Source organism: Heterodontus francisci, chromosome 33, assembly GCF_036365525.1.
Source record: "Heterodontus francisci isolate sHetFra1 chromosome 33, sHetFra1.hap1, whole genome shotgun sequence".
Classification (NCBI taxonomy): Eukaryota; Metazoa; Chordata; class Chondrichthyes; order Heterodontiformes; family Heterodontidae; genus Heterodontus; species Heterodontus francisci.
In genome coordinates, this window is record NC_090403.1 from 60,019,528 (window position 1) to 60,033,400 (window position 13,873).

Genomic DNA, 13,873 nt, shown 5'->3' on the forward strand with positions numbered 1-13,873 from the left:
TATTGTCATGGAATGAGGTGATGATACTTAGTAGCTTTGGTGGACATCCGATCTTTTCTAGTAGTCTGAAGAGACCACGTCTGCTGACGAGGTCAAAGGCTTTGGTGAGATCAATGAAAGCAATGTAGAGGGGCATCTGTTGTTCACGGCATTTCTCCTGTATCTGACGAAGGGAGAACAGCATGTCAATAGTCGATCTCTCTGCACGAAAGCCACACTGTGCCTCAGGGTAGACGCGCTCGGCCAGCTTCTGGAGCCTGTTCAGAGCGACTCGAGCAAAGACTTTCCCCACTATGCTGAGCAGGGAGATTCCACGGTAGTTGTTGCAGTCACCGCGGTCACCTTTGTTTTTATAGAGGGTGATGATGTTGGCATCGCGCATGTCCTGGGGTATTGCTCCCTCGTCCCAGCACAGGCATAGCAGTTCATGTAGTGCTGAGAGTATAGCAGGCTTGGCACTCTTGATTATTTCAGGGGTAATGCTGTCCTTCCCAGGGGCTTTTCCGCTGGCTAGGGAATCAATGGCATCACTGAGTTCCGATTTGGTTGGCTGTATGTCCAGCTCATCCATGACTGGTAGAGGCTGGGCTGCATTGAGGGCAGTCTCAGTGACAGCATTCTCCCTGGAGTACAGTTCTAGGTAGTGCTCAACCCAGCGGTCCATCTGTTTGCGTTGGTCAGTGATTATGTCCCCCGATTTAGATTTGAGGGGGGTGATCTTCTTGATGGTTGGCCCAAGAGCTCTCTTCATGCCATCATACATTCCTCTGATGTTTCCGGTGTCTGAGGCCAGCTGAATATGACTGCATAGGTGTTGCCAGTAGTCGTTTGCGCAACGCCTAGCTGTTCTTTGTGCAGTACTTCTGGCTGCTTTAAGTGCTGCGGATGTTAAATCGCTGGGGGCTTTCTTGTAGTTCAAAAGTGCAATGCGCTTAGCGGCTATGACAGGTTCCAGCTCTTCATTATGAGATTGAAACCAGTCTGCATTTCTCTTCGCACTTTTGCCGTAGGTGGTCAAAGCTGACTCATAGATGGCGTCTCTGATGTGGGCCCACTTGGTCTCAGCATCCCCTGTGGGAGTGTTTTGAAGGGCTGTTACAAGTGAATTTAGAAATTTTTGTAACAGCTGTGGGTGAGAAATTCTGCTCGTGTTGATGCGCGGGTGGCCCTTCTGCTTGGAATGATGCAACTTCTTTGGTCTGAGTCTAACCTTGCTGCACACCAGGGAGTGGTCGGTGTCGCAGTCCGCACTGTGGAAGCTGCGTGTGATTTGAACACTGTTTAAGGCGGCTCGCCTTGTGACAATGAGGTCTAGCTGGTGCCAACGACGTGATCTTGGGTGCCTCCATGAAACCTGGTGACAGGGTTTAGTGTGAAAGAACGAGTTGGTGATGCAGAGGTTATGATAGGTACACAACTCAAGCAGTCTCTGCCCGTTCTCATTCATCCTTCCAACGCCATAGCGCCCAAGGCAGGAGGGCCATGAGTCATGGTCGGCCCCAACCCTGGCATTAAAGTCCCCCAGCAGGAATAGGTGTTCGGTGTTGGGGATGCTGCTAATGATGTTATGGAGTTGTTCATAGAAGATGTATCTAGACAGATACATGAATGGGCAGGAAGTAAAGAGATACAGACCCTTAGAAAATAGGCGACAGGTTTAGATAGAGGATTTGGATCGGCGTAGGCTTGGAGGGCCGAAGGGCCTGTTCCTGTGCTGTAATTTTCTTTGTTCTCTTTGTTCTTTGTTCAAAGACTCTGCTTCCACCACCTTTTGAGGAAGAGAGTTTTAGATTAGATTAGATTAGATTAGAGATACAGCACTGAAACAGGCCCTTCGGCCCACCGAGTCTGTGCCGAACATCAACCACCCATTTTATACTAATCCTACACTAATCCCATATTCCCAAACATCCCCACTTGTCCCTATATTTCCCTACCACCTACCTATACTAGTGACAATTTATAATGGCCAATTTGCCTATCAACCTGCAAGTCTTTTGGCTTGTGGGAGGAAACCGGAGCACCCGGAGAAAACCCACGCAGACACAGGGAGAACTTGCAAACTCCACACAGGCAGTACCCGGAATCGAACCCGGGTCCCTGGAGCTGTGAGGCTGCGGTGCTAACCACTGCGCCACTGTTCCAAAGAGAGAAAAAATTTCTTCTCATCTCTGTCTTAAATGGCCACCCCTGAGTTTTAAACAGTGACCTCTTGTTCTAGATTCTCCCACAAGGGGAAATATCCTTTCCTCATCCACCCTGTCAAGCTGGGTGGGAGTGAGAGCTGTGAGGAGGATGCAGAGAAGTTCCAGTGTGATTTGGACAGGTTGAGTCAGTGGGCAAATACATGGAAGATGCAGCATAATGTGGATAAATGTGAGGTTATCCACTTTGGTGGCAAAAACAGAAAGGCAGATTATTATCTGAACAGCGATAGGTTGGGAAAGGGGGAGATTCAGCAAAACCTGGGTGTTCTTGTGCACCAGTTGCTGAAAGTAAGCATGCAGGTGCAGCAGGCAGTTAAGAAGGCAAATGGTATGTTGGCCTTCTTTGCGAGAGGAATCGAGTACAGCAGCATGGATGTCTTGCTGCAATTATACAAGGCCTTGGTGAGACCACATCTGGAGTATTGTGTGCAGTTTTGGTCTCCTTATCTGAGGAAGGATGTTCTTGCTATGGAGAGAGTGCAGCGAAGGTTCACCAGACTGATTCCTGGGATGGCAGAACTGACGTATGAAGAGAGATTGGGTCGATTAGGCTTGTATTCGCTAGAGTTTAGAAGGATGAGAAGTGATCTCATAGAAACCTACAAAATTCTAACAGGACTGGACAGACTAGGTACAGGAAGGATGTTTCCGATGTCCAGGAGGAGGGGTCACAGTCTAAGGATAAGGGGTAAGCCATTTGGGACTGAGATGAGGAGAGATTTCTTCACCCAGAGAGTGGTGAACCTGTGGAATTCTCCACCACGGAAAGCAGTTGAGGACAAATCATTAAATATATTCAAGAAAGAGTTAGATATAGTTCTTAAGGCTAATGGGATCAAGGGATACGGTGAGAAAGCGGGAACAGGTTACTGAGTTTGGATGATCAGCCATGATCGTATTGAATGGCGGAGCAGACTCGAAGGGCCGAATGGCCTACCCCTGCTCCTATTTTTCTATATTTCTATGTTTCTACCCCTCAGAATCTTATATGTTTCAATCAAGTCGCCTCCTACTCTTCTAAATTCTGGTGGATACAAGCCTAGCCTGTCTAATCTTACCTCACAAGACAACCTTCCCATTCCAGGTATTAGTCTAGGAAACTTTCTCTGAACTGCTTCCAACACATTTCCATCCTTCCTTAAATAAGGAGACCTATACTGTACACAGTACTCCAGATGTGAGGAGACCAATACTGTACACAATACTCCAGATGTTTCTCACTAGCTTGCATTCATATTCTATTTTCCCTTTCTTTATCAGTTTCTTAGTCATCCTTTGCTGGATTCTAAATTGCTCCCAATCCTCAGGCTTACCACTTTTTCTGGCAACCTTATAAGTCACTTCCTTTGATCTAATGCAATCTTTAACTTCTTTTGTTAGCCACGGTTGATTCATCTTTCCTGTTGGGGTTTTGTGTCTTAGAAAAGATATATTTGTTGTAGACCATGTATTACTTCTTTAAATACTAGCCATTACCTGTCTACTGTCAAATCTTTTGGTGTATTTTCCCATTCCACCATAGCCAACTTGCCCCTCATATCTTTATAGTTTCCTTTGTTCAGATTTAAGACCCTAGTTTCCGAATGAACCCTACCACTTTCAAACCTAATATAAAATTTTATCATATTATGGTCACTATTTCCCAAAGGCTCCTTTGCAGCAAGATTATTAATTGGTCCTATCTCATTACATAATAGTGTGGCTTTCGTGCAGAGAGATTGACCGTTGACATGCTGTTCTCCCTTCGTCAGATACAGGAGAAATGCCGTGAACAACAGATGCCCCTCTACATTGCTTTCATTGATCTCACCAAAGCCTTTGACCTCGTCAGCGGACGTGGTCTCTTCAGACTACTAGAAAAGATTGGATGCCCACCAAAGCTACTAAGTATCATCACCTCATTCCATGACAATATGAAAGGCACAATTCAACATGGTGGCTCCTCATCAGACCCCTTTCCTATCCTGAGTGGCGTGAAACAGGGCTGTGTTCCCGCACCCACACTTTTTGGGATTTTCTTCTCCCTGCTGCTTTCACATGCGTTCAAGTCCTCTGAAGAAGGAATTTTCCTCCACACAAGATCAGGGGGCAGGTTGTTCAACCTTGCCCGTCTAAGAGCGAAGTCCAAAGTACGGAAAGTCCTCATCAGGGAACTCCTCTTTGCTGACAATGCTGCTTTAACATCTCACACTGAAGAGTGCCTGCTGAGTCTCATCGACAGGTTTGCGGCTGCCTGCATTGAATTTGGCCTAACCATCAGCCTCAAGAAAACGAACATCATGGGGCAGGACGTCAGAAATGCTCCATCCATCAATATTGGCGACCACGCTCTGGAAGTGGTTCAAGAGTTCACCTACCTAGGCTCAACTATCACCAGTAACCTGTCTCTAGATGCAGAAATCAACAAGCGCATGGGAAAGGCTTCCACTGCTACGTCCAGACTGGCCAAGAGAGTGTGGGAAAATGGCGCACTGACACGGAAGACAAAAGTCCGAGTGTATCAGGCCTGTGTCCTCAGTACCTTGCTCTATGGCAGCGAGGCCTGGACAACGTATGTCAGCCAAGAGCGACGTCTCAATTCATTCCATCTTCGCTACCTCCGGAGAATACTTGGCATCAGGTGGCAGGACCGTATCTCCAACACAGAAGTCCTCGAGGTGGCCAACATCCCCAGCTTATACACACTACTGAGTCAGCGGCGCTTGAGACGGCTTGGCCATGTGAGCCGCATGGAAGATGGCAGGATCCCCAAAGACACATTGTACAGCGAGCTCGCCACTGGTATCAGACTCACCGGCCGTCCACGTCTCCGCTTTAAAGACGTCTGCAAACGTGACATGAAATCCTGTGACATTGATCACAAGTCGTGGGAGTCAGTTGCCAGCGTTCGCCAGAGCTGGCGGGCAGCCATAAAGACGGGGCTAAAGTGTGGCGAGTCGAAGAGACTTAGTAGTTGGCAGGAAAAAAGACAGAGGCGCAAGGGGAGAGCCAACTGTGCAACAGCCCCGACAAACAAATTTCTCTGCAGCACCTGTGGAAGAGCCTGTCACTCTAGAATTGGCCTTTATAGCCACTCCAGGCGCTGCTTCACAAACCACTGACCACCTCCAGGCGCTTATCCATTGTCTCTCGAGATAAGGAAGCCAAAGAAGAAATCTAAATGGTCCTATTTGGTTCTTCAATGTACTGCTCCAGAAACCCATCTTGTACACACTCCAGGAATTCATCCTAAACAGCATTAGTGCTGAAGGTTTACCCAGTCTCTATATAATTGAATTTTCCCATTATTACTGTATTACCCATGTTACATGCAACTCTAATTTCCTGATTTATACTGTGCCCAACATTACCTCTACTGTTTCGTGGCCTATAAACAACTCCCACCAATGTTTGCTGCCCCTTGCCGTAGATCCTCCCTCACGAATGTATTGATCTTGTCCCTTATTAGAGCACTACCCCATCTCTTTTTCCTTTTTGCCTATCCTTGAATATTCAGTTCCCAGTCTTGGTCACCCTGTAACCGCATCTCTGTAATGGCAATTAAATCATACCCATTTACCTCTATTTGTGCTTTCAAATCATCTAATTTGTTGCGAATGCTGCGTGCATTCAGATAGAGTAACCTTAACTTAATCTTTTTAACATTATTCTGCATTCTGATCCAATCTGATGCTTGCCTTCACTTTATTTGTCTTTGAATTTCACTTACTACTTTTCTACTTCCTGTTACCAGTTTTGCTTCGCTCCAATCTTCCCATCCTGCCGCACTCAGATTATCAATTCCCTTATTACTACCTTGCTGTCTTGCCTACTCTCTTTCTAAATTATCACATCTTCCCTCACTTGATCCCTCGCCCCCACTATTTAGTTTAAAGTTCACCCTACTGCCCTAGTTATATGATTCATTTTTACAAGCAAGCACTCCTAATCCAACAAAACAGTTCAAATCAATATCTATTTATACGTCTTTTGATCCAATCAGAATGTTACCAGGGCTTGAAAGTTTCAGCTATGAGGAAAGATTGGATCAGATAGGGTTGTTTTCCTGGAACAGAGGAGGCTGAGGGGTGACTTAATTGAGGTGTACAAAATTATGAGGGGCCTAGATAGAGTAGCCAGGAAGGACCTGTTTCCCCTAGCGGATAGGTCAATTACCGGGGGGCACAGATTTAAGGTGATTGGTAGAAGGATTAGAGGGGACATGAGGAAAAACTTTTTCACCCAGAGGGTGGTGGGTGTCTGGAATTCACTGCCCAGTGGTGGAGGCAGAAACCCTCAACTCATTTAAAAAGGTACCTGGACATGCACCTGAAGCGCTGTAACCTGCAAGACTACGGACCAGGTGCTGGAAGGTGGGATTAGATTGGATGGCTAGATTTTTTGGCTGGCACAGACAGGATGTGCTGAATGGCCTCCTTCTGTACTGCAATTATTCTGACATTCCAAGTCATACATATGAATTTCTATTTGAGCTGAAAATTTATTTGTTTTATTGCAAATGTTAAGTGTCCCTTCTGAATTGGGCACCACTAATACACTAACAAAAAACAACTTTAAAGGAAACTTAGCTAATCAGATTGAAGTGGCATTCCCCCGGGCAACAATGCACTGCATTCCCCCCAGTGCCCACTGGTTGCAGAAGGCTTGAAGCATACCAGTGGACACCGTGTGCTCCCTCTCCAGGGACACCAGGGCGTGGACATAGCAGCAGAAGAGAGACAGCCGTCAGGCTGAATGACCCCCTCAACTTCCCACTGCCTGGACCTGTTGATTGACACCTTGGCCAGGCCCAGGAGCAGTCCCATGAGGAGATCCTCCGATCTGCCCATTCCCCTCTACATTGGGTGGCCAAAGATCAGGAGTGTGGGACTGAAGTGCAGCCAGAAATTGAGGAACAGCCCCCTCAGATACTGGAAGAGGGGCTGCAACCTCTCACACTCTACATAGATGTGAAACACTGACTCCTCCAGGCCGCAGAAATTACAGGCGGTCCGGGAGTCCATGAATTGGCTTAACAGTTTATTGCATGGACTGCTGTGTTCAACACCCTCCATGCCAATTCCAATGGACAAGGGGAGGACTCCCGAGTAGAAAGCCTCCCATCGAGGAACCCTGTCTCCTCTGGTTGGAATGCCAAGACATTCTGAACTTGTCCGGGTGGCTGACGGGGCAAGGAAGTGGTAGGTTTACAACAGAATCCCATATGGGAAACCCCTCTGTGCAGAGTGGAATGGCATGGAGGAAATTTCCAAGGGACAGCTCAGGTTGTGGGGTCAAGGCTCCCAAGGGGGATTTCAGGGCCTGGCACCGATGAAAAATTCAATTCCATCTGAACAGGGGTCAGCTCGGACAGGAGTGCTCCACAAGCAGGAACCACCTCGAGTGTAGTCAGGGCCGAGCACCACATTTTAAGATTCTTAATGGCTTTGGCTGCTAGTTGGACGCTACCCAAGGATGCACACCATGCCAGCTCTTTCAGCAACATCCATCTTGCTCCTCCACCAGCCAGTACATCCCCGACTCTGGTCACCTTGGCGGCCAGAGTCCTCTCCGCCAGCCATATGAACCTTTACTGATGGAGCTGAGGATTCCTGAGCAGCAGCTCCCAGAGGATAAAGGCCACTCCTTAGAGGGGAGAGCTTCGGCTGGAGGCGACCATCTTCCAGACCCTGATCAGTTCCTGGTAAAAGACAGGCAGCACCAACAAGGAGGCCCGGAGATCCCCCAGGTTTATAAACAGGAGCTGCATGTTTTAATTGAGGCCATGCAGCCAATGCATACCATCTGTGAGGAGGCTCGATGTACAGGTCTCTCTGCAGTGTCTGAAGGCGAAAAGTCACAACTTGGGTGCAAAGCCACATGAGTGCCTGATCACCCTCCCTAAGCAGAAGACTCAGCACCGCGGCAGAGACACCCTTTTGTCCCAGAAGTCCACTAGTTTCTTCTGTACCTTAGTGACACACTCAGGGGGAGAGATTAAAGTGACCAACGGGTATCACAGCATCATGGCTACCAGTTGGTTTATGACTGGCACTCGACCCGCGTAGGACAGCACTCAGAGCAGTCTGTCCAGCGCCCAAGGCGAGTGGTGAGCCTGGCCTCGGCTCTTGCCAGTTCACTGGCCAGGCATCCTCGGCAGGGCTCAGATAGACTCCCAGAAAGAGGAGGTGAGTGGTGCTACAGGCAAAAGACCTGAGCTCCTCTGGCAGGAAATCCAGCCACCACTGACCCACCAAGAGTCCAGAACATTTCTCCCTGTTGATACTGGTGGAGGACATTTCAGAGTAGACCTGCTGGTGCTCACAGCATCCTCCGCAGGTCAAAAGGATCCACAACTATGAGGAGCATGTCTTCGGCATAAGTTGAGAGAATGACCTCCATGCCCAGCCCACGCACAGCCAGTCCCGACAACCCCCTCCTCAAGAGGCACAGGAAAGGCTCCATGCAGGTGGCATATAACTGGCCTGAATTGGGTACCCATTCTCCCAAAACAAAGGAGCGCTGTCAAGGATCCATTATTCTTAATGAGATATTCTGCCACTGGGTACAGAAGTCGGATCCGGACAACGAATATCCAGTGTCCCGAATAAGTGTTCGTGATCCATCCTGTTGAACATCTTCTCCTGATCAAGGGAAAGGAAAGCGATCAACAGACCAGCCCTCTGGTGGATCAGGTCTCATACCAGTACAGGGGGATCTTTACTTACCCTCATCGGGAAAGAGGCCATAGAGGGAGAGGCAGTACAAGGGGAAATTTATATACACTCATATGGGGAGAGGCAGTGCAGGGGAAGATTTGTACACCCCATAGGGGGAGGGACAGTTCAGGAGGAGATTTATATACCCTCTTGGTGGGAGGGGCAGTACAGCGGGAGATATATATATATGCCCATAGGGAGGGAGGCAGTGCAGGGGGAGATTTATATATCCCCATAGGGAGAGACAGTTCTGGGGGAGATTTATATTCCCCCATGAAGGAGAGACAATGCAGGAGGAGGTTTATACCTATAGGGGGAGGATCAGCATAGGGGGGCTAGAAATACCCCCATAGGTGGAGGGGAAGTACTGGGGTGTCTCTAAGTATTACATAGGGGCGGATTGGTGTGATTTGTCTCTTCGCCAATCAGACAATCGATCTGTAAATGCTGTCGAGATATTACATGAAAGTTATATAAATGTTATTTAGATATTATATAAATATCTTATTATCTAGCTGTGTTTCGTCTGTGCCGGGGGTGGTCGGTCGGCCCTCCCAGTGGGAGGGGTTGATTAACAGGGGGAGGTATATGTAAACCGGCTCCCGGCAATATTGTAGTGCGTTTCAGTGATGCAGAGCAAGAAACATTATTGGAAGCAGGTGGTGAGAGGGAACACGCCAGCTCTTCTCTGCTGAGCCTTGCAGTGAGCTCCGGAGGGAGAAGCACAGACTGCGAAAGACCTGAGGGGACTGGGGTGAGTGTAAATACTAGAACAGCAGTAGTGGCAGCTGCCTTTTTCATACACTTGTGATTTGCGTCTTACTGCTCCTTTAAACGCTTAAATATCCAGATGGTGATGGAAACCTGCCTTAAATGTCCAGGTCACTCTGAATTCAAGTATTATAACTTTCAGGTACTGCATCCTATATCGCATGAAATGTCTGCTAATGGAGTTTTCTTTACCTGTTGTAACAGTACTAAATTGCCCAGAGTCTCGTTGCCTGTCTCCTTTTTAGACGTGGCGCTATTAGCGCGTTGTAGTGTTTAATAACGAATTTACTGGGATTTTTTGTGAAGTGGGGGGCATTGCCCAGTAAATTAATGGTCTCGCTGTTGCCCTGTTTCGTGCTGTAAGTTACCCAGTTCCTTCATAATTTTACCTTGACGGGGCTGAATGCAGTGGAAAAGATGATTGGAAAAAAAGCTTCAAGTTTCGCACTGTAACCCCAAGCACCTAGGAAGTGTCTTGGATAGTAGCTTTGTGTATTCTTACATCATTTCACAAATATCTAGCGTGTGAACGTTTTAATATGGCAATTTTAATTCTGTAGTTCCCGGGAAAATGAAGCATTTCTTGTGTTGTGGCTAAATTAAACGGACAGATTAAAACTTTTGCTATATCAGAATTCCACATCTCTAAACAACATCGGGAGACTGGGACAGTCTGCCATACGAACAGACGAATTGGGAGCAGGAGTAGGCCACTCAACCCTTCGAGCCTGCTTCGCCATTCAATAAGTTCATGGTTGAACTGCTGACTCCACATTTCCACCTACCCCTAGAACCTTCCACCCCCTTGTTTATCAAATGCAAGCCATGATGTCAGCGCTGGCGAGCGTTCTCATGAATCACTTTGTAAAAATATTAAAAGACTCTGCCTTTTGAGGAAGAGAATTCCAAAGACACTCAGCCCTTTGCAAAGGGGAACAAATTTCTCCCCTCTTAAATGGGTGACCCCTAGTTCTAGAATTTCTCACAAGGAGAAACATCCTTTCCACATCCACCCTATTTCAATCAAGTCGCCTCTTACACTTAATTCCAGTGGATACAAGCCTAGCCTGCTCAATCTTTCCTTGGAAGACAGCCTGCCCATTCCAGGTATGAGTCTCATAAACCTTCTCTACTACCTCCAATGCATTTACATCTCTCCTTTAAATAAGGAGACCAATACAGTACACAGTACTCCAGATGGGATCTCACCAATGCCCTGTATAGCTGAAGCATAACCTCCCTACTTTTTGTATTTAATTCTCCTTATGACAAATGATAACATTCTATTAGCTTTTCTAATTACATGCTGAACCTGCATACTAATTTTGTAATTCATTCACAAGGACACAGATCCCTCTGCAATCTCTCTCTCCATTTAGATAATATACTTATTCTTTCTGCCAAAGTGGACAATTTCACACTTTACCACATTGTACTGTCTTTACCCACTCTTAACTTTTCTATAATCTTTGTAGCCCCCCTTATGTTCTCATCAAGTTACTTTCCTACCCATCTTTGTGTCATCAGCAAATTTAGAAGCTATACCTTTTGGTTCCTCCATCCAAGTCATTTATATAATTGTAAAAAGTTGAGGCCTAGCACAGATCCCTGTGGCACACCACTAGTTACATCTTGCCAAACAGAAAATGACCCATTTCTGCCTACTGTTTCTTAGTCAGCTACCCAATCTTCTATGTATGCCAATATGTTACCCCCTACACAATGAGCTTTTATTTTGTGCAATAACCTTTGTGGCACCTTATCAAATGCTTTCTGGAAATCCAAGTACAGTACATCCACCAGTTCCCCTTTATCCACAGCACATAGAACTCCAATAAATTGGTTAAACATTATTTCCCTTTCACAACCATGTTGACTCTGCCTGATTACCTTGAAGTTTTCTAAATGCCATGCTGTAACATCTTTAATAGCTTCTAACATTTTCCCTAAGACAGATGTTAAGCTAACTGGCCTGTAGTTTCTTGTTTTCTGTCTCCCTCCCTTTTGAATAAAGGAGTTACATTTGCTATTTTCTGATCTCTGAACCTTCCCTGAACCTAGGGAATTTTGGAAAATTAAAACTAATACATCAATTATATCTCAATCCACTACTTTTAACTTCCTAGGATGAAGTCCATCAGGACCTGGGGACTTGTTAGCCTGCAGCTCCAACAATTTGTTCAGTACCACTTCCCTGGTGATTGTAATTTTCTTGAGTTCCTCCCTCCCTTCCATTTCCTGATTTACAGCTAATACAAGGATGTTACTTGTATCCTCAATAGTGAAGACTAATGCAAAATATCTGTTCAATTCATCTGCCTAACCCTAATTATCCATTAATTCCTCACACACTTTCTGTAGGACCAATGCTCACTTTGTTAACACTTTCTGAAATAGCCTCTTAAATGTTTGCCACTGCATCTCTATTGATCTATCCCTTAACTAATCTGCCAGTTCACTTTAGCTAGCTCTGCTTTCATGCCCTCATAATTGTCCTTATTTAAGTTTTTAAAATACTAGTCTTGGACCCACTCTTCTCTCCCTCAAACTAAATGCAAAATTAAATCCTGATCACTGCTAGCTAGGGGTGCCTTAACTGAGGTCATTAATACTATCTCATTGCACAATACCAGGTCTAGTGTCACCTGCTCTCTTGCTCCAGAATGTATTGTCCCAAGAAACTACTCTTCTAGGCTACTTCTGCCCATCTGATATTTCCAGTCTATATGTAGGTTAAAATCGCCCATGATTAGATTTTAGATTAGATTAGAGATACAGCACTGAAACAGGCCCTTCGGCCCACGGAGTCTGTGTCGAACATCAACCACCCATTTATACTAATCCTACACTAATCCCATATTCCTACCAAACATCCCCACCTGTCCCTATATTTCCCTACCACCTACCTATACTAGTGACAATTTATAATGGCCAATTTACCTATCAACCTGCAAGTCTTTTGGCTTGTGGGAGGAAACCGGAGCACCCGGAGAAAACCCACGCAGACACAGGGAGAACATGCAAACTCCACACAGGCAGTACCCAGAATTGAACCCAGGTCCCTGGAGCTGTGAGGCTGCGGTGCTAACCATTGCGCCACTGTGCTGCCCAGTGATTATTGTACATTTCTGACAAGCTGCCATTATTTCTTTTATACCCCATCCTACAGTGTGATTAATGTTGGGTGGCCTGTACACTACTCGTTAGGGTAGGGTGAACGGGCAGTAGGGGTGGGAAAACCTCCCCTCTTGTGTTTATATACTCATTTCTTGAGTTTAATTTCACTAGCAGCTGCCACTTTTATTCGGCTCACGCCTTAAGTTAGTGTCCATCCATGTCCGCTTGCCTTTCCAGCTCGGATTATCAGTGGGATTGCAATGAATAGCATGTGCTATTAATTTTGCAATGAGTATATCGAATTGAAGGATCAGTCGTGTCTAAGGGCTGGACAAAGTTTGGATTTTAGGGCGGGAGCCATCAAGAAGTTTCAGAAGTTCGGTCGGGGGTGTTTTGGGTAGGTTAGGAATAGGTGGGGGGTGGTTGGGGAAGTTTGGTCGATTAGGACTAGGGTTAGCTTTGGTTTAGGGTTCGGTCTGGGGGGGTTTTAGACTTAGGATTGGGGGGGTTTTAGGGTAGGGTTTAGGCGTTATGTGTTAGGATTAGGGTAGGGGTTAGGGTAGGTGTTAAGATTAGGGTAGGGGTTAGGTGCTAGGCGTTAGGGTAGGGTTAGGCGTTAGGGTTGGGGTGGGTGTTAGGTGCTAGGCGTTAGGGTTAGGTGCTAGGCGTTAGGGTTAGGTGCTAGGCGTTAGGGTTAGGTGCTAGGCGTTAGGGTTAGGTGCTAGGCGTTAGGGTTAGGTGCTAGGCGTTAGGGTTAGGTGCTAGGCGTTAGGGTTAGGTGCTAGGCGTTAGGGTTAGGTGCTAGGCGTTAGGGTTAGGTGCTAGGCGTTAGGGCTTAGGTTAGGGTTAGGGTAGAGGTTAGGGTAGGGTGAATGGGCAGTAGGGGTTAGGGTTAGGGTAGGGTGAATGGGCAGTAGGGGTGGAGGGTTGAGGGGTGGAGGGTTGAGGGGTGGAGGGTTGAGGGGTGGAGGGTTGAGGGGTGAGGGTTAGCGGGCAGTTTTGTGCTTAGGTACTCATTTCTAGAGTTTAGTTTCACGAGAAGCTGCCACTTTTATTTGGCCCACGCCTTGAGTTGGTGTC

At 46.7% G+C, this 13,873-nt stretch overlaps 1 protein-coding gene across 1 annotated transcript in view; it reads left to right on the forward strand.

Moving 5' to 3' along the window:
• The first annotated feature begins 8,577 nt into the window (after positions 1-8,577).
• Positions 8,578-13,873, forward strand: part of cntnap1 (contactin associated protein 1) — a 109,066-nt gene continuing 103,770 nt past the window's right edge. The window contains exon 1 of the mRNA XM_068013083.1: positions 8,578-8,799. Coding sequence (XP_067869184.1) covers positions 8,578-8,799 — 222 coding nt within the window. The remainder of the gene's footprint in view (positions 8,800-13,873) is intronic.